Source organism: Lissotriton helveticus, chromosome 9 (genome assembly GCF_964261635.1).
Source record: "Lissotriton helveticus chromosome 9, aLisHel1.1, whole genome shotgun sequence".
NCBI lineage: Eukaryota > Metazoa > Chordata > Amphibia > Caudata > Salamandridae > Lissotriton > Lissotriton helveticus.
Window position 1 is genome coordinate 734,554,827 of NC_136070.1, and position 19,639 is coordinate 734,574,465.

Genomic DNA, 19,639 nt, shown 5'->3' on the forward strand with positions numbered 1-19,639 from the left:
TTTTTCTCTCCCACCTCCCATTCTTTTTCCTTGAGTTTCTCATATACCCCTGCGGGCAACAGGACCTTTAACATTTTAATAATATCTGGATACGTGTATTCTCCCATACGGAGCATGTCTTTTAATTCTCGGTGGAACCCTGCTGGATCTTTGTCATGACAGGGAATTAACTTTTTCATCTCTAGGAGTTCCATCTTTGTGATCGGGGTGTAAACAAACACTCGTTGCATTTCACCACCCTCTGTCTTAACTGGATGCACTTCTCGTAACGGATTCTGTCTGTCTATGTAAAAGGGTTTACTTTCTGGGGGTGAGACATGAACAAAATGCGGGTTCAAAAACGTTCTGTATTTGTGGCGCTGTTCCAGAATGACACTAATCAAATCGGTACCTAAACCTTTCCATCTATACTGGAGTAACTCATTCAGGACATCGTGTAACGGACCTGGATCAGAATGTTGACCCTCATACAAAGTAATGAGGTGCTGGATCATATACATACCCACCAGTCGTTGCTCGGCTGGGGGCAATTTCAGGAACATTTGTGCCACTATTTCGTCTGGAAAAGTGGTAGAATCAGTAATCCATCGGACTGCTGATCGGACTAGTTCTTGTTCATGCATAGTACTTAATTCACTGTAACCGATTCGTGATTTCAGAATATGATCGGTAGCTTGAAATACTTGTTCTAGGGAACCTGGTTCTGGTGCTGGATGATGTAAAACTGACTTGTGTTCTAGGCGCAAATGGCGATCTGGAAATCTAGATTTTCCTACATACGCTATTCTGGCGGGATTCTCGTCCTCTACCTCTTCAGTATCAGAGTTACTTTCTTTCTCTCTTACTTGTGCTGCTTTACGTTGTTCGTGTAACTTTATTATTTCTTTACGGATTTTCTTGTACATACTCTCTATACTACTGATAGTCTTGTGCTTACCCTCGGCTATATTATCACTCCACCTTGTCAGGATTTTCATTTCGGCCTGATCTTTAGTCGGGGAATCTTGTTCTCTTATTAGACAATTAATCAGGAACTTTAATATCATGAGCTGGACTTCAGCTTTCCTTTGAGACATGACTTCACTAATACTTTCTGGATCATCCCCTGTACGGATGAAACGATATATTCTGTCTAGATCTCCTTTCATATCTGGTAGGGTGACTAGATACTCGGTCACCTTTCTCACGCGTAATGAATATAAAACCATATTATCCTCGCCTGGGACTGGATCATAGCCACATTCATTAAGGGCTTTTCTTATTTCTGCAACAGACTGATATCTGGGCGTACGCTGTGACACTTGTGCATGTAATTCGGCTAACGTTAAACACTTGTGTGGCGGCGGGGTTCCTGGAGGACCTCCCCCTGCGGCCCCTAAACTAGAGTCGTCTACTGATGCTCTTCGTCCTGGCAGAGTGGGAAATGGAAATGCAGGCTGGACTTGTATGGCGGGCTGGACCGGGGGTACCGTAACAGGTACTCCGGTGTCTGGAGGAGCGGGAAGTGCCTGATTTACAGGGACTGGCGGAGTAGGAACAGGATTTGCATATTCTGGGACTGTGTCGTCCAAATAGGACGAAATGAAAATATCAGCTGCGGTCGGTTTGTGACGTAGCTTGGTCGGAACTAATGGTGGCGGGAAATTACTGGATGCCTCTGGGGTCGCTTTTGGCAAGCCCTCGGCAAGAAGAGGATACATACCCTTAATAAGGGCATGCCTCTGTCTGTCTGACTGTTCGGTTTTAACTCGTTCACCAATCTCGATTAATTCCCTTTCTTGGGCCCGCTCTAAGGATTCTCTACTTAGTTCTGACTTTCTGATTTCTTTTTCGGTTCTTTTATGAGATTCTTTGCGCCATAACTCAATGGCATCTTTCTGTGACTGTCTGGCTTTCTTTTTCCATAATGCTTCTTCTACTCTCATGATGCACTCGGCATCCCATGTACCCGATACGGGCCATCTATACTTTTCTTCTAACTGTTTGGTATACTCTACCCATAAATCTAGATATAGTATGGCACTTATGCCATGCTTTTGATACATAAAATGACCTGGACTGTCCCTAGGCGGGACAGGAACTGCTTCTTCTAGCAGACCCTTTCTAGTTTTTAACTGACGTAATCTCGAAAAGAGGGACATTGCAAACTTGAATCTGAACACAATACAATACACGAGGAACAATAATAATTGAGAAAACAATTCAGGCATACCACGACATTGAAAATACATTGAATATTTAAAATAACAGTTCGAACAGAATACTACCTGGAATACTGAAAACAGAATACATGAATTTCTCGAGAACGGAACAGACTAGAATTACTGGATGCGCTGCTGAAACAGCACGGAACATACCGGTCCCATAAAGGGACGCATCAAGACCCGTATCCACCTAGGTGAACACTTCGTTTCAGATCTGCGTACCCAGACCTATCGGACCAGAGACAATTTAGATTGACCCTGTCTAGATACTACCCCAGCAACGGTACTCACCGGGCAGCAAGAACGGAAGGCCTTGGACTGGACTGGACTGCTTCGACGCCGGACGGACGAACTTCGGACTTCTGTTACGGGTGGGCCTCCGGATACCTCGGACCTTGGACTCTCGGCTTGGGCTCTGGTCGGGACTCGCCGCGTTCCTCCACCGTCTCGTCTGGATGCTGGACCGCCTCCTCCGTCTCCTCCGTGGGCCTGAGGGATACTTGAAGCAGAAATATCTGCCGGTGCGCAGAAGAGTTCCGTCACGACTGCAGAGGGTCAGGGGGTCGGCGTGGCTTCACCGACGCGTGGGGAAAGGGCAAGTCCCTGTTCGGGCGCCATTATGTGGTATATAAATAAATAATACCGGATCTATTTTTGTCTAGGCATAGCAATAACAGATAGCTCAATAAAATAAGAGTCAAGATTCGAGGTAGTAGGAGTTTTGCAGGTTTATTACAGCATAAAGGACAGGAACAGGACAACCTGCATAGGAATAGGATGGCAGGGCCCGGCAGCTGCCGGGGCTGGATCTGGGATGAGCGCGCTAACATTTAATAACAATACACGATCATATATACTAAAACAGTTGCATTACAATACATACGATAGGCGGAGCAGTGGGTGTGGTCAATAGCAGTCGCGAAAGATAAGGGTGAAAGTAGGTGTAACAGAGGCGTATACATAGACATGTGATGCAAACGTAACAGAATATGTCATGAATGGGGCGGAAACATGGAGGGGGCTACCTAAGGAGCCGGGACCTCTGACCTAATGGTGCGCGCAAACTGGCAATGACGTGTTACTAGGAGAAGCTGGGGGCTACGAACTCTGTGCTAGGAGCAGAGACTGAAGTCTGGAGAGTCAGGGCGACATGTACCTAAACAGTATCTAGTATCTGATGTTTAGAGAACATGTTGATATGAACTAAGAGTCAGGAGGGGAGAGGCTAACGGACTCTAAGACTGGAGCATGCATTATTCTACATGTAGTGCGTGATGAAGAATATTAAATGACCATTAAATGCAGTATTTCTCTAACATGGAGACGTAAAGGCTAGACAATGACGGAAACTATTGATGCGATTCAGTAGCTTAGGAATGCAGAGAAGGAGGGCTGAACTGATAACTGGAATCATAACATACTCTTGGCAGACTCAGAGGCAGAGCCAGGCTGAACCGGGCACTGCAAGGCAGGAAGTAAGTGAAGGGTCAGGAACACAGGTGGGGGCTGTATCGCTCCTCAGCGAGGCTCAGGAGACAGGAGCTGAATCTGGTGTCCAGGCCCTTTTGAGGCTTAGAAACGGGGACTTTACAATGGAATAACGTGCACACTGAGAAACGTGGCAACGTAGCTTTACATAGGCCTGATATTCGTAGTATTCACGAGAACTGGAAATTGGCGTACTAGAGGTGGACACAAATATAATTGCGTCTTTAATCGAACATGGGGAATACATATGCATATTAATCATGCACACATAACATATGATGGAGGACTCGTAGGGACACAGAACATGGCAAAATTTACTTTTCCACAAGACCCCTGCCCACACCACGTATTCAACAAAGCTGACGCTGCCATCGAACCCCAACTACGGAAGGTCATCAATATCTCCTTCGAAACAGCGACATTCCCGGAAAGCTGGAAATACACCGAAATCAACGCCCTCCTCAAGAAGCCCAAGGCGGACCCGTAGGACCTCAAGAACTTCTGGCCCATCTCCCTGCTCCCGTTACCGGCGAAGGCCATCGAGAAAATCGTCAACATGCAACTGGCCCGCCTCCTGGAAGACAACAACATCTTGGACCCGTCCCAGTCCGGGTTCAGACGAAACCACTGTAGTGTAGTTCCTATATTCCCAATAGGCTCTGCGCATTGAAATAGTGTATCCTGTAGTTTAGACGTAGGACTGAAGTCGACTAGGTCTCTACCGAATATACTAAACTTAATTGTGTGTGCCAGCTAGCTCAGAGGTCACTAGAAACTTTCTCGAATGAACAAAAAGGGATTCGTTTCTGACAACCGCTTAAAAAATGACAACTTTGTTCCCCAAGAATAAGAAATATATCACTAGAGTCGTGCAAACAATAGATAGTTATTTCACTCAGTCAATCGTGCATGCTTCGTTTCACCAGAGGTGCAGAGAAATAGAGAGACGGGCGTTTACAATAAAAGGGTATTTATTGAACAGTCTTCTTTCTCAAGCATAATAAATGAACTGCTGCAATCGTAATACTTGCTGTAAAGTACAGAGCATATAATACGAAGAGTATTATAAAATAGTACAGTAAAAGCATGATATGGTTTCCAAGCCATAAGATACCTAAAATGCGTAAAATACATACAGTGATAAATAATGACTAAAAGTACTCTACTGGTGCTTCTAAAATACGCCTACCCCGGTGTACCTAACCTAGGTCTAGTACAAGGGAAGAAGTAAGTAGGGTGTAGCCTAGTTTTAGTATTATTTGCCAAGAATCTCTTCCAAGAATTCTGACTCCTTACATGATGATAAATAGCACTATGCACGACATTAAATAAAAAATATTGTAATAAGTGCTATATAAATGGTTATTCGTGGAGAAGTGTGGCTCAATTGTTAGAGCGGCAGACCCTGATGCAGAGGTCTGGCCCGGGACCAGGGTTCAATTCCTGCCTCTGCGGGTCTTGGGCTCAATTTCCTCGGACCTGATAATTCTCGCCTCGGTGCCTATTCTAATCATGGGTCCCACTCTGCAACTCTGGGCAATAGCTTGCTTAATCTCCGCAACAGCCCCAGCAGCGCTGGGATGCCTGGCTTCACCTTGGGGGTGCCCAGGAGTGGACATTTCACAAGGGAAAAGCCAGGAAGGGTTCCACAGCGGTATGTGTACAGCGCCAGGACACCCCAGTTGGGGTATAAGTGCGCTTTACAAGTACACATTTCATTTCATAGAGTAATAACTCCTGCAAACAGGAGAATCTGACATTCTTACAGTCCATTGCTATCTCTGGCACACAGGAGTTCAAGTAAGTCAAAAATCATAGTCTCTTAAGCACTTGTGAAGTGGCAACATGTTCTCCATGGAATTTACAAGGTGTTAGGCTTCAGATAGGTCCCTGCAAGGATAGGATTCGACAAAAAAGGGTTGACGGCCCGTTATGTAAGGTTCTTGTGTTGAGGGGCAACTCAAAGCAACAATACAAAACCCGCCCTCACACCTTGAAGGTTTCTTCTCCAAATGCAAAACAGACAAAGGGCAGGTGTTGCAAAATGCGTCCCAGTGCCAAATTACACTGGGACAAATTCAGCATAGATTTTTCACAGTCTCTGGCCCGATCCTGGACCTGGCTCAAGAAACATCTGGCGGATCCAGCTGTGTGCCCCTCATTTCTCACAGCAGATGGAGGCAATACCACTGGAGTTCTGTGTCTCAGGTGGTTAATTGTTGCCAGTAATCAAGCTGATGAGCCCTGCAGCTCTGTACTGCCCCTGTACTCCCATCCTGTGTCTGAATCTTGAAAGATGTAGACAAAGCAGGAAAGTCTCCAAGTCTCGCCCTATGGACACTCTTTGGTCCATAGGATAGAATTCTATGCACTCATCGACTGGTGCAATCCCCTTTTAGACACCTTTATATTACAAAAATGTGTGATAATCTTTTATAAACTAAAAAAATCTCTTTACAAGGATCAACAGCATTTTTGGCTCATAATAACGTGCCACCCAAAATTAAATATCACACATACTCTGAAACTTGGAATTTCACACACAATTAAACTAGACATTTAACAGTTATGGAATTCTGTGTCACCCACTGCTTCCTCCAGCTTCTCAACAGAAACAAGCTAACTTAGCCATGGGCTTTACCCTGGGGTTTGCACTCACTCCACTCAGTCTGCAATATGTGCAGTATGTATATCCAATATATTCAGTTGAACTAAATTAAGCATGGTATTTTGGGATTCTAAATTGCACTATGTTCCGATATATTGCATACATACATTGCATCAGACCAGATTCAGGTAGGAGCCATCTGATTTTTAAAGCAAAATGGCTTTATTTTAGCTGTCTCCTGCCTAAAATGGCCCACTTTCCAATGTTAGTCAATGGCGAAAATAAATTTGCCCGATCTTTTTCCACTCTCTCTCTCTTTCATATTTTGAAATGTTGGTAAGTATGATATTGCTCTAAAGAACCTATAACGAGCCTGGTACACCTTTCAATCATACACTTGTTTTCCCTGGAGTGTACTTTGATCTCTGCTTTCCTGTGTGCCCCTGGGGTAAACTCGCACAAAAAGCTGTCAAGTAACAGGTAAGAGGTGCTGCTGCTTGGCTTTCTTCGGATAGCAAATATCTCAGTAGGACTAAACATTTAGAGCACCTGGATTTCTAGCCACCCCATCAGTTGTGCCTCCATTCCTCTTATCTGTTCCCGGCACACCAGCCCAGGTATAACTAGTGCCACCACGACCAAATCTAACCAGTTACGGCCGGCATGACTCGTGGGTGGGAAGGGGGTCACGTGGAGGGAGTCACCCAGGGGAAGATTAATTTTAAATAAAAATAAAAAGTTGACTTACCTTCGCCGGCCCAGCATGATCCCGCGCTGTCCCACGTCGTCTCTGCTCCTCACAGGAGGCAGGCAACGTCCTTCCCCTCCCCTAAGACAATCACAATGCTGCAATGCCAGTGTTGTGATTGGTTGGGACACCAACCACACAGGCCTCTATGGGGAGGCCATTTTCTCCATGTAGGCTGCATGCAGCCTACATGGAGAAAAGGGAGAGTGCGCATGACAGGTTTAGTCGGCCCAGTCAGCGCCCTCAGAGTGGGCAAGCCACTCTACCCCTGCTCTAAAGCAGGACCGCCCCCAACCAAACCCTTCTGTTTTCTTGCAGTGCGAGAAGCAGAAACATAAAATGGTATTACAGGTGAAAAGATGCCACACTGGACAGGAATTGTAATGCTCCCTACTGCCAAGAAACATCCTCTACCTTCCACCCTCCTCGCCCCCTTTCTAGTGCTTAATTTGAGCTGGTAGTTGCAGGTGTGGCTCATTTTGGGGGCCAAGAGTTATTTTTCTTCATCAGACTTTGATCCAGACCAAGAAAGAAAAAAGCAGAAAAGGGGGAGGGAGGAGGAATAGAAAGGGAAATAAGAACCGTGACATAGGGAAAAAACAAGGTTGAAAAAGAACCTTCACAAGTGTGATAAAGGGGAGTGTACGGTGGTGGATGCAACACTAGACAGCCTTGTTCTTTGACACCCTACATTTCATTGTCTCTGGGTGCGAACTTGTGAGTAAAACCTTGAGCTCAACGCTTATCCTATTATACCGGTACTCTCTGCTCTGCTGCTTTCTCCTACCCCCACGTAGGCCCCCTCACACACATTTACCACCTGCAAGAGGAGATGGTAAATACTAATACGTTCAGTATCTGTCATGACTTATAATTCATGTCTGCGCTTCTCTTGTATAATAGATATTTGTGAAACTCTCAGAACTGCGAATGAAGGAAAAATGCATTGACTCCCCGGATAACATGTAGAAAATTAAAACAAACTAATTGGTGCCACGCGAATTGTGGTGAATGCCTATCTTCTGACTTACATGTCTGAAACTGAACGAAAGTGCATTGTGAATTTATAAAACGAATAGGGCCATTTTTTGAGCTTTTCCAGTAGTAACAAGACTTATTCTATTCCTCTGCAGGTGGCTCCCAGAGTCTGGGCGCTGGCTGATTGTGAACAATAAAACTGAAATCGCCCTGAAACACCTGAACAGAGTGTGTAATTTCAACAAGAAAAAGGAAGAAAGACAGATGGTGTCTCTAGAGGTGCGTACATTACATGCAAGCTTTTGAAGAAGTGGTACGCCTGAGGAGAGACAGCCGGGGTTTCTGTCAGAAACTTTGACCCCAACTTAAGCACCGCTCCCGTCAATTCCAGATATTTAAAATATAGAAAACCGGTAGGACATACCACCAGAGGTTGCCTCAGGAGCAGGGACCAATGAACAGGGGAGATGGATGGAGGGTGCGATAAATAGAATGAGTCTATGGATTTAGATCAATAGTTACTTAGGGGTCCATTATGATATCGGGCGGATTGCCTCCGCCAGCCTGGCGGTAGCCACCGCCAGCCTGGCGGAGGCAATTCGCCCAATATCATCACCAGATTTCCCCCCCACCATATTAGGATGGCGGGGGGACCACGGCGGACGGAAAGACCGTCCGCCACTTTTCCGCCCCAGTCGCCTTACGGCCGGGGCGGAAAAGGAATAATATGGTGGCGGTGTCTAACAGACACCGCCAGACATATTATGATGTCTGGTTGTCAGTGCCTTTCCACGGTGGCGATGCCGCCACGGAAAGGCATGCGGTCTTCACTCTAGGGGCCCCCTGCGGGCCCCCAGAGTGAAGTACAGGTGGGGGATGCACATGGGGGGTACCTGTGGTACCCCCCTTCATTGTCATTTACAAAGCGGCAGGCACCGCGCGGTGCCTGCCGCTTTGTAAATGACAATGTGAAAGTGCATTTTCAGCATTGTGGCTGGCGGTGCAGAGAGCACCGCCCGCCACAATGCTGAAAATACAGGATGTGCCCGCCACTGTGGTGGGCACATCCTAATAGCACCCCTGGGACCCCCGCCCTTATGGCGGGCGGTCCCGATTTATGATGGAATGATGGGCGGGCAAAGTCGGCCCGTCATCCTAATGAGGCCCTTAGTGTGATCAACTGTAAGGATTTTCCCTGTGAGGTGAGAGTGTAAAGAGTTGGTTACCTAAGCTCTGTCACCGACGCGCATCTGGATGAGCAGCGCAAGCTTTACCAGTGTGTCTGGCTCTGTAAAGTGTAACATTGCGAAACATGCAAAAAGGAGCAAAGATTGATGGCTGCCAATATCTCTGAGGGATTGTACACCTTTGGGCATGCATTAGAGTTATGGCTGTTAGTGAAAATATGAACAGGAACTCAGTATTACTGAGGATAATCCAACACTGTGTATGTACTACTGACAAATGGTACAAATATAAACATGCAGATGGGATTAATGAGTGATGGTATACATCTGAGCATGTATAACGGTGGTGTTGTAACCATTCTTGGCATAATGTTTTGCACTCCTGTGTAATGCTCTCACTGACATGATGGTGGTAGTTCTTGGCATGATGTAGGCACTCTTGCCACAATGGTAGCCACCCTTGAATTCAATGGCACGCAGCTGTGGCATAATGTGATGTAGTGATTTCTGTGGCACACTATTGGTAATTCTAGGAATATTTACAACCCTTGAGTGAGAAATTGGGTTACTGGTTAACTGGGTGTGAGCCGTGGTCAAGCAGCAATCACAATCCTAGGCAGGGTAGGTCACAAGCAAACCCCATATCAACCTGTGCTCAATCCCCTGGTAGCTTGGCACAGAGCAGTCATGCTTAACTTAGAGCAGTGTATAAAGTAATTGTGCAACACGTCATACTGTAACACACCAGGTTAGAACAATAGAGGTTAATTTAATACATAAAAGAAGACCAAAAAGGCAAAAATCGAATGAGTAGGACCAGAGATATTGCATTTTTTAAAGAGAAAATAGCTCCAAAAAGCGCAAAGCAACAACTATGGATATCTGGACGCACCGGACAACTGCGATGGAGCATGGGCTGGCTACCAGGATCCAGGTGGGCCCGGCTGAACAGAGTACCATAAATCCTGGTTTGCAGAGCGTTGCAGGAGTCCACCACGAAGATACGTTGCGCAGCCAAAGCAGTTAATCGGTTTTGAGCTGCTGTGAGGCTGTGGTGCAAGGGCCTGTGTTCTCGTAGAGGATTCAGTCAAAGGGGCTTGCAATGCAAAGTCCGGCATTAAGGATGCAGCATACAGTCAGGGAGATGCTTTGTTCTGAACAGCTGCAAGGCTGCGATGCAGAGTCTGGCGTCATCGTCGAGGCTGGAAAGACATGAGGGCCTATGCTGAGGATGCGTCATGCAGTGGAGGTTCCGAAGTTGATTTGATCTGCGGCAGTGATGTAAGTGTTTGCGACCGGTCCAATCCATGCAGCAGCAGCTATTTAGCGATTCTGCTCGGGGTTGTGCCGTACATCTGAGGCGATGTGTCGGTTACCCTGGCAACACAGAGGCTGATAAAGCACCTCAAGCCCAATTTCAAGGATCCAGGACTGGGTTGGCACTACCTGGCTGGATAGACTCACAGATTGCAGAGTACAAGTGCAGTTGCAAGGTTGTTGGAAGCCTGTTATGTCCCTGAGGCTTCAGATCAGGAAGCCAGGCAACTAGGCCTTGGAGTTACTCAGGTTCTGGGTTCAAGAGATTCAGTTCCAGTCCTGCTCAACAAGGCAAGCAGGCAGAAGGCAGCAGGTCAGCAGAGCAGGTCAACGGTTCCTTCATAACAGCAGTCCAGCAGTGAGACAGTCCTTGTAGCAGTAAAGCAGTCCTTCTTCGTGGCAAAGTATCCACAGGTCCAGGGGTGTGCTGAAGTGGTGGTGTCTGAGCTCATTCTTTTATACACAGTTGTGCCTTTATAGTGGGAAGACGCTTTTAGAGGCATATGTTTGAAGTGCACAGAAGCCCTGCCTTCCTGGTCCTGCTTCAGAATAACTATAGGGGTATGCAGCACTTTGTGTGGAGACAGAAGACAGCCTATTCAGGAGTAAGTGAGGCAGGGCCCAGCTTCCCCCTCCCATCCTGCCAGCGAGGAACAACTAATCTCCCATTGTGTCTGGATGTCAAGGAGGAATACACTAAGCCTGACTACCACCTACACCTAGTCATGTGACCAGAGACAGGCTGCAGGAACCAAATGGCTACGGCAATAAAATGCCAGCTGTGTAAAAGTGACATTGTCAGAACTGTTTTTTAAAATACACCTCACCATAAGTTAGGATTTTAGAATTAGGATCCCAGTGTCACCAAACATGAACCAGTGATCTCTCCCCATTTGAAAATTACACATAAATTAAATGCAATAAGGCAACTCCACTGTTATACTATGGGAGAGATAGGCCTTGCAGTAGTGACAAATGAATTTAGGAATTTTTCACTACAAGGACAAGTAAAACTTAAAAGTACATGTCCAATGTTTTAAATACACTGCACCTGGCCCCTGGGGCTGTCCATAGCATACCTTAGGAGTGACATATGCATTAAAAAGGAAGGTTTGGGCCTGGCAAAAGGTTTACTTTGCCAGGTCGAAATGGTAGTTTAAACTGCGCACAAAGGCTCTGCAATGGCAGGCCTGAAACATGTTTAAAGGGCTACATAAATGGGTGGCACAATCAGTGCTGCAGGCCCACTAGTAGCCTTTAAATTTACAAGCCCTGAGAACACACATTGCACATTACTAGGAATTTATAAGTAAATTAAATGCACCAATTGGGTATAAACCATAAGTATCATGTTTTGACCACAGAGCACAATAACTTTAGCATTGGTTAGCAGTGGTAACGTGTGCAGAGACCCACGACCAGCAAAAACAAAGTCAGCAAAAGCATGAGGTCTGAAGGCAAAAAGTTAGGAGGAACATACGTCAAGGATACCAGGTCTAACACGTGTCCCCCAGCTGAAATTGGGGAGAACTACCCAACTCCTTGGGAGTTCTTTGACTATGGTGAAAGAACCTGGATAGACCCTCATCATAAAGTCCATTCCCTTTAGGTAGATGAACCACCTCAAAAGTTTGGGATTCTCCTCCTCATCTGCATCAACCATTGGAGGGGTCTGTGGTCTGTCTGAACACGTAAGTGAGCAAAAACAGGTATGATCAGCACCCAGACCACTGCAAAGGCTTCTCTCTCTATTGCACTCCACCTTCGTTCCCGGAGAAGTACCCTCCTACCGATGGGGAACAACCTTTACAACGAAACCCTAACACGCGGTACCATTACAACGCAGGTTTTAGAACGAAAGTCATTACAACGACTTTTGCTGGAGGGCGCTCTAGGATAGGGAATAGTGGATGCTAAGGCATGTCCAACGATTTCAATGTAATTTCCATTGAAATGAATGGGCACTCCATGACAAGCTGAGCTCGTCATCAGCATGGAAGGGGTTAATGTACTATCCAACACCTTCCCTACTATCCACGGGGACTGGAGTTGGAATAGTAAATTAAACTATTTACTATCCAGCGCCCCCCAATGCAAGTCATTGTAACGACTTGCGTTGAAAAACCTGTGTTGTAACGGTATGCGTGGTAATACCACGCGTTGTACCGTCATACATCCCTACCGATGAAGGCTACAGGTTGATCTAGGCCCTCTTCATTTAGCAGTGAGAGAATGGCCCCTAAACCATGCTCTGTAGTGTCTGTCTGCACAATAAATTCTTGGGATAAGTCAGGGGCCTAAAGCACAGGTGTTGTACACATGGACTCTGTCAGGGTGTCAAACCTTTTCTGGCATGCCTCTGTCCAGATCACCTCATGTGGCTGTTTCTTGTAAGTTAGCTCTGTCAAGGGGGTGATAATGGTGCCATACCCCATGACTAATTTCCTCTAGTAGACGTGAGACCTAAGAAGTCTCTCCTCTGCTTGGGTCTTAGGGGGGTTCCAAAGCCAAAATGGTTTCAATCTTGGCCCTAAGAGGCTGCACATTGCCTCCAACCTCTTGGTGTCTCAAGTAGACTTCTGAATCCTACCCTATTTGGCACTTACTCATCTTGATAGTCAGGCCTGCCCTCTGCAGAGACTGAATCACTTCTCTGAGGTAGCACAGGTGGTCCTCCCAGCTAGAACTGAAGACCACAATGTCATCCAGATAGGCGTCACTGAAGTTCTCCAGCTAGGACCTCGTTCACCAACCTCTAGAAGGTGGCAGAGACATTTTTCAACCCAAAGGGCAATACCCAGAACTGGTAGTGCCCTTCTGGAGTAGAGAACACAGACTTCTCTTTTGCCCCTTATGTAGCGGAAACTGCATTTCATTTGTAGGGGTGCATTATAATCACATGTGTAGAGCACACCCACACATAATCCTTTGTTGTGTTAACACGAAGTGTTAGTATCTTGAAATGTAATAACATGAAATGTGATGTATCTAGGACATTGAATAGTATCTTGAAGAATTAACATAGAAAGTAAATGAACTTACGGGAAATATTTAGGGGGAAAACAATGCCAAGGATGCCAGGTCTAACACCTTGCTGTCTGAGGTCGTACTCTATAAGATTTGTGTAACATCCCTTCATCCATCTAGGCATTCCACATCCATTATTGCACTCACTGAGTCATACAGGAACCCACCCATGTCTTCAATTATTGAACTATTGTATTATTCAGCCATTCATACAGCCATTCATCCATGCAGTCACATGCTCACTTCCATATAAATTACCTGTGAATTCAGTGACTCACTCTTTCAACAATACATGTGCCAAGGGATTAACTTATGTCACCCGCCAGAAAACCGCACACTTAAATTTAACAACCAATTAAGGAGCAATTTCCTGCGTGAAACAACCAGGCCTACTGGCTTTTCCAATGCTTGCTCATTTTTTTTATAAATGTGCTTTCTCATGTGGCAGTTATAATATGCATCAACACACTATTGGAAAATGCTGGATATATTGTCATGCAACAAGGGAACAGTAGATGCTGGCCCTTTACAAGTCAGCTTCTGAATACCACATTTCCACTCATAGAACCACCTTTCCCAGCCATCCCTCTAACAGTGCGAGCTACAGTTTACCATTCAAAATGTGTGATTCACCAAAAAATAAATGGAACAGCTTATAGGTGAATTCTCATTGAATGCTGTAAGGCTGCATAAGAAGCTCTGCTTTCTTTGAGATAAGTGTAAGCACGTTCGTTTAGGCAGGTGTAGGAAGGTGCACGAGCGCTTATTTTCTATTCTTTTTCTTTTATTTTGAATGCTTCATCACATTGGTGTCAGGGGTCCGTTAAGTTACCACATAGGTCATTCATTTTTCGGCATTGACCGCAATCATACAGCTTAAATCAAGGCACCCAGAGGCTGTATCATCACTTAGTGAATTGCATGGGAGCTGACCCAACCTGTATTGGCTCTTTCTAATTCATCTCCTTGTTTTTCTTCTTTCCACTTCTAGTGGAAGTGAGGAGGATATGGCTGAAGACTGAGAGAGGTATACTCTGTGTGCAACATAACTTGACTCGTTCCTTTTCTTCCAAGATGCTGCATATGGAAACACAGAAGGATAAACCTGCTGCAGATTCCAGGATGAGCTTGGTACACCTCTTCCGCTCCACTATTATGTGTAGGATCACCTGCTGCATCACATTCGCCTGGTAAGCACCTGCTAAATGGTAACTTATTGTAATATGTTACTGTTATACCTGCTGCTCAGCCTGTGTGTCTGTAGAGTGGATTGTTGGTGTGAGAGCTGGTTATGGAATGTTGGAAAAGAGTCTCGGTTGGAGTAAGGGCTGAGCAGCAGGGAGGCTGCTCATGGTGGGGCTCTACCTTGTAACATCTTGCTTATAATAAATCTACATGGAAAACTACCTGGACTGCCTATCTTCATTACAACAGTTACTCTAGTCTCTACTACTCATTACACACTGCTCTACACTAACCTAATCTATTACAAGGTGAATGCTATAGTGTGTCATATTTTTATTTGGCTTTTTCAGTTCTAATCACACCTTTTCTTTCTTGCCGGATGCTGACTTACTCTCCTGCACTATATTACAGGATACTTTGTCCTACTTTATTCTGTCCTGCGTAATGCTCAATGACTTGTCTTCTGGCCATCTTGGAGTGGATTTTATATTCATTCAGTAGAGGCTGCTACTGGACGGGGCTGGTGGGGTAAGGGGGTCGAGCGGAGGAACGCAATAATAAAAGAACTTTCCTTCAACTGCTGGCCTCCACCTCTCCTCCGTCCCAGTTCTCTGTCCTCGTCCTCTTATTCTTCCTATCTCGGCCAAAGGCATCAGGAAGCACCCGGGCAGACAAGCTCCTCTGACCAATCACAACACTGCAATGCAGCGCTTTGATTGGTCTGAGCGCCGTGGATTGGCACTCAGACTGGAACAGGCAGCCAGTGCATGTTCCTGATTAGGCTGTGTAATGAAACCTGGTATGAACATGCATAGTGCACATTAACTTTTTGGTCCGCCCAAGAGGGCCGGCCAAACAGTTCAAACGCACCTAAGGATTGCACACCACTCCTCACCTGCTCTGGCCAGCCTCGCCCGCCTCACCACTGACTGCAATAGGGAAAATAAAATGATAAAAAGGATATGTTATTATAATTTTATTATCCCTTTTAAGCAGTGGGGCTATGCTCATCTGCCTTTGCGGAGGAGTCACCACTGTATCCATTATTATTATTTTACAATATTTATATTCAGTTGGTGAATATTCAGCAACACAACAACAATTATCTTCCCAGTTTTGCAGGGCAAACAAGTAATGGCTTTGTCAATGCTTGTTTCCATTGAAATACATTGTTTTTTCTGTTGGTTTCCAGCTCTGGTGAACACATTGCTTGTGTGCACCAGCAAAAAGGCCTTTCTGTTTATGTAAAAGAAAAACAGTGGCAGAGCTCAGGAGAATCAAACATGGGTGTCATTTAGGAGTGTCTTTTGCGACTCCTCGCACTACCTTTGTGGTCCCTGACCTCAGAGGTGCCAAAATCAGTGCCAAGCTCCTCATACCCTATTTACTACCCTTTTTTCATTAAACTAATAGTAATTAATATTCTATTTTTTTCTCTGCCTGTGCGCTGGCATACTTTTGGCAGCTGTGTACCAACGTGCATAGCCTTGCACAATAGTGCAAGGGTGTGTGTGTTCTCTGAAGCGTTGGTTTCATCCTGGAAGGGGTCCCTTCCAGTATAAGAACTATGCTTTAAGGCTTTTCCCACTTTGCATGTACGCTTTACAATGCAGCGCACAGGCAAAGTTGGGAAAACAAGAAAAATGTAAACATTTTTCCACCTTACGCCAGCCACAGTGATGCTTAAAATTTTGGGGAATATTTCGGTCTACTAATGTATGTAGATAGGATTAGTGTCAAAACCCATGGGTGGGTGCATTAAAGTGCTCATGCACCAACCCAGAAAGCCTCCTTGATGAAAAGTAACTGGAAGCAACACAGTGTGCAACTTTGCGTAGCTTCGGGGGAATCTATCCAATCAAAATCCTGATTTGCGTTGGATAGTAAATACCACCCTAGCACTTTGCACACAAAACGTTAACGTTATAGTAAACCTGAGCCTGAGTGTTATTAAGTATGATTCAGTAAGAATTAGTGAGATGAAGAGTGAATGTGAGTGAGTAGGAATGAATAAGAATGAGTGTAAGGGTGTGTAAGAGAGTATGAGTGTGAGTTTGTAAGTGGATTGAGTGTGAGAGAAGGTGATGTGATGCTTGCTTGCTTAAAATGATGGTTTCATGTTTTAAACTGATAGAAAGAGATAGTTACTTGAACATTCATTAGACATGGAAGGTCAAGTAATATTTGAACACTATTGATTTGTGTGCAGAAGGATGAAGAAGAAGAAATCGATGAATATGAAAAGGTCATCAAAACACTGGGAAAACATTTTACAAGATACCGAATTTGGTAATGAGGAGAAACAAGTTATTTTCTAAAGAAAAGACAACCTCACCTTAGACACCAGTCTGTAATCAGACATCATAACAAAAGTATACAAGCGAAATTAATTACATGAAATAATCCATTGTTGGATGAGGCTGTTGAGGCTGCTAATAGGATATGACTTGAAGGAATATGCTATGAAGTTGAACAAAGAGGACGAAGCAATGGTGTGGATAGTAAAATTCCATAAAAGTGCAGCCAAACAACCATAGTGGAAGAAAACATTTAATACATATAACTGTTGTTTCGGATGTAGATTAAGTTCTGCATAGTCTCATTTAAGCAATGTCAAGATCTAAGAAAAGAGTGTGCCAAATGTAGAATGTTGGGACATTTCTCTAGAGTATGCAAAATTAGTATGAGGAATAACAACGTCAAAATAATCTGGTGTTGTGTATGAAAGTACAAGGATGTACCATTGACTAAAGATCTATTGTAGGGGATGTTTCCATTCCATTCCTAACTGATATTGAAGGAGGTGTATCCATTCCTTCCTAACTGATTAAGGGACTAAAATTACTAATATGCCCCAGAGTATGCTATATGGTTTTAGAATAAATCAGTATCTTAAACATCCTGGCCTATGTGGAATTTAAATGATATAAAAATGTAACAAATATATTACCTACTGGCGGTCGCCAGTAGGTATATATAGTTAGGATTTTTTCTCTATGGGATTTTTGAAAATTCTATGTCTAATAACTTTGGCGTTTGTGGACGGAATTGGCTGAAATTTTCAGGAAAATGGCACATTTTGTTTCTGAGCAGCCCCTGAAAATTTTGGGGGGGTTCGTCAAGGGGGGGCCGAGAAAAAAGGGGGGTCCCAAAACGCGTTTTTCCCATGTTAATTTCCATAGGGCGGTTGGCCTCACTTTTAGCCCGAACGGCTGAATGGATTTGCACGAAACTTGGCAAAATTGTAGGGACTGGTAGCCCGATGTGCCTTTTGTAGGTCTCAATATATGTGCTCCAGTGGATTTTGAGAAATTAACGTTTAAAAAAAGATATATATCTGTAAGCGCGCTCTGGGCAGCGCTCCAGGACGCGTACTTTTCGCGCAACGGAGCTTTGTGAAGCGAAGCTGATTGGTTCTCTGGCGTCTGTCAACATTCCAAAAAGTCCGTAGCGGCCGCCATCTTGTCTCTCGGTAGGATCGAGAGACAAGAGGAGGCCAAAACAAAGGGGCAAATAACCATAAGGGGGCATAGTAGATCCTCCCTGACCCCCTAGGTTTAATGTGGAGGCTTTAAAACGGCCCCGCGGGGCAAAAAAAAAAAAAATTTTTTTTTTGTTTTTTTGCGTGGGTAGCGCCCGGTCCGGGAACCGGGAAGCTTTCTGGGCAGCGTACTGCAATGAAAAATGAATGATAGACTTTTCAAATACTGTTGTTAATTGATTGTTGGTTTTGTTGATTATTTTTTATTTTTTTTTATTTTTTAAGGATTGTTTATTGTGTTTAATAATTTATTAAACTTTCTAACGCGGCACGTCATATGACGCATTACGCGACAACGCAGGTCCAGAATATAGTCAAAATGTCTCCACCAACCAGCGGACGGCACACAACCCCTTTCAGCAGGCTAAATAGTTCTGTTAAATGACAACAGAAGGGACAGGCAACAAGAACCATCAGTCAAAGAGGGGAGGGCAAGTTCTTCTCTACCGGGTCACGTTGGAGCGCTACCGGAACTGATCGAATTGGTAGTCTACAGTGTTTCTGGATGTTTCAGACTGAAGCTGGCGTTAGCATGAGAGCACCACCATTTCGTAGCTCCGTCGTGGCCATTCCACGAGCAATCATGCTAGGCGCTCCCCACCAGAAGCCTGCGGGAGTCGGGGGCCCCCAAGACTTTTGTAGAATCTTCAAGGATGAGGGGACGCTTTCGAGAATGGAGCCCAAGCTCTAGCAGACAAGCGTCCGAGTTCCAAGGTGTCGCAGGCCCATTTTAGTGGACCACGCCCAAATCTGAAGAGATGGCCGCCATTTTGAGAGTCCTGTGGCAGCCGCCTATCGCTGCACCGCAAGAGCGGGAGCAACTCAAGTACATGGTGAGCGAGACGCTGTAGTCGAAAGAGCGGGCGGTAAACAGCTGAATAGCGGAAGAGGCACAGTGTAGCAAAAGCGGGCTGAATGGCAAATGAAACGGAAAAGGGGTGCCCCACTACAGCGTGTCTTTAGGTGAAACGGATTGTGGGACAAGGTGAAGAATGGAAGAGTCACCAAAAGGAAAAAAGTTCCGCTTGACCCCGGGAGCCGGCCACCTATGTCGGGGGCGATCTCAGGCCACACCAGGGCAACACGACTTGGGGAGGGGGCCGGAGCCAAGCGCCCCCTCCGAGTCCGCGACATGACACCGTCCCTCGGGGGCCTCCGTCAAGCGGTTCAGGGTGGCACCGCATCACAACAGCCCCCACTTACTTTAAGAATAGTGAAGATGAAGCAATTGCAAATAGGCTTCAGACAATGTTACAAGCACTCCTCAAAACTTTGAACTTTCAGAGTGCATGAGTTGGGACAGCGAGGGGTGATTTGGTTTCTCGGACTGTTTTTCTGGTCTCTCACCACTGGCAT

The 19,639-nt window shown here is 45.3% G+C and overlaps 1 protein-coding gene across 2 annotated transcripts in view; it reads left to right on the top strand.

Annotated features, from left to right (window-relative positions):
- Positions 1 to 19,639, top strand: part of LOC144781834 (solute carrier family 22 member 6-B-like) — a 639,843-nt gene that overhangs the window by 332,277 nt on the left and 287,927 nt on the right. For both annotated transcript variants that reach the window (XM_078660864.1, XM_078660863.1), the window contains exons 5-6: positions 8,182 to 8,305; positions 14,632 to 14,747. In XM_078660864.1, coding sequence (XP_078516990.1) covers positions 8,182 to 8,305; positions 14,632 to 14,747 — 240 coding nt within the window. The remainder of the gene's footprint in view (positions 1 to 8,181; positions 8,306 to 14,631; positions 14,748 to 19,639) is intronic.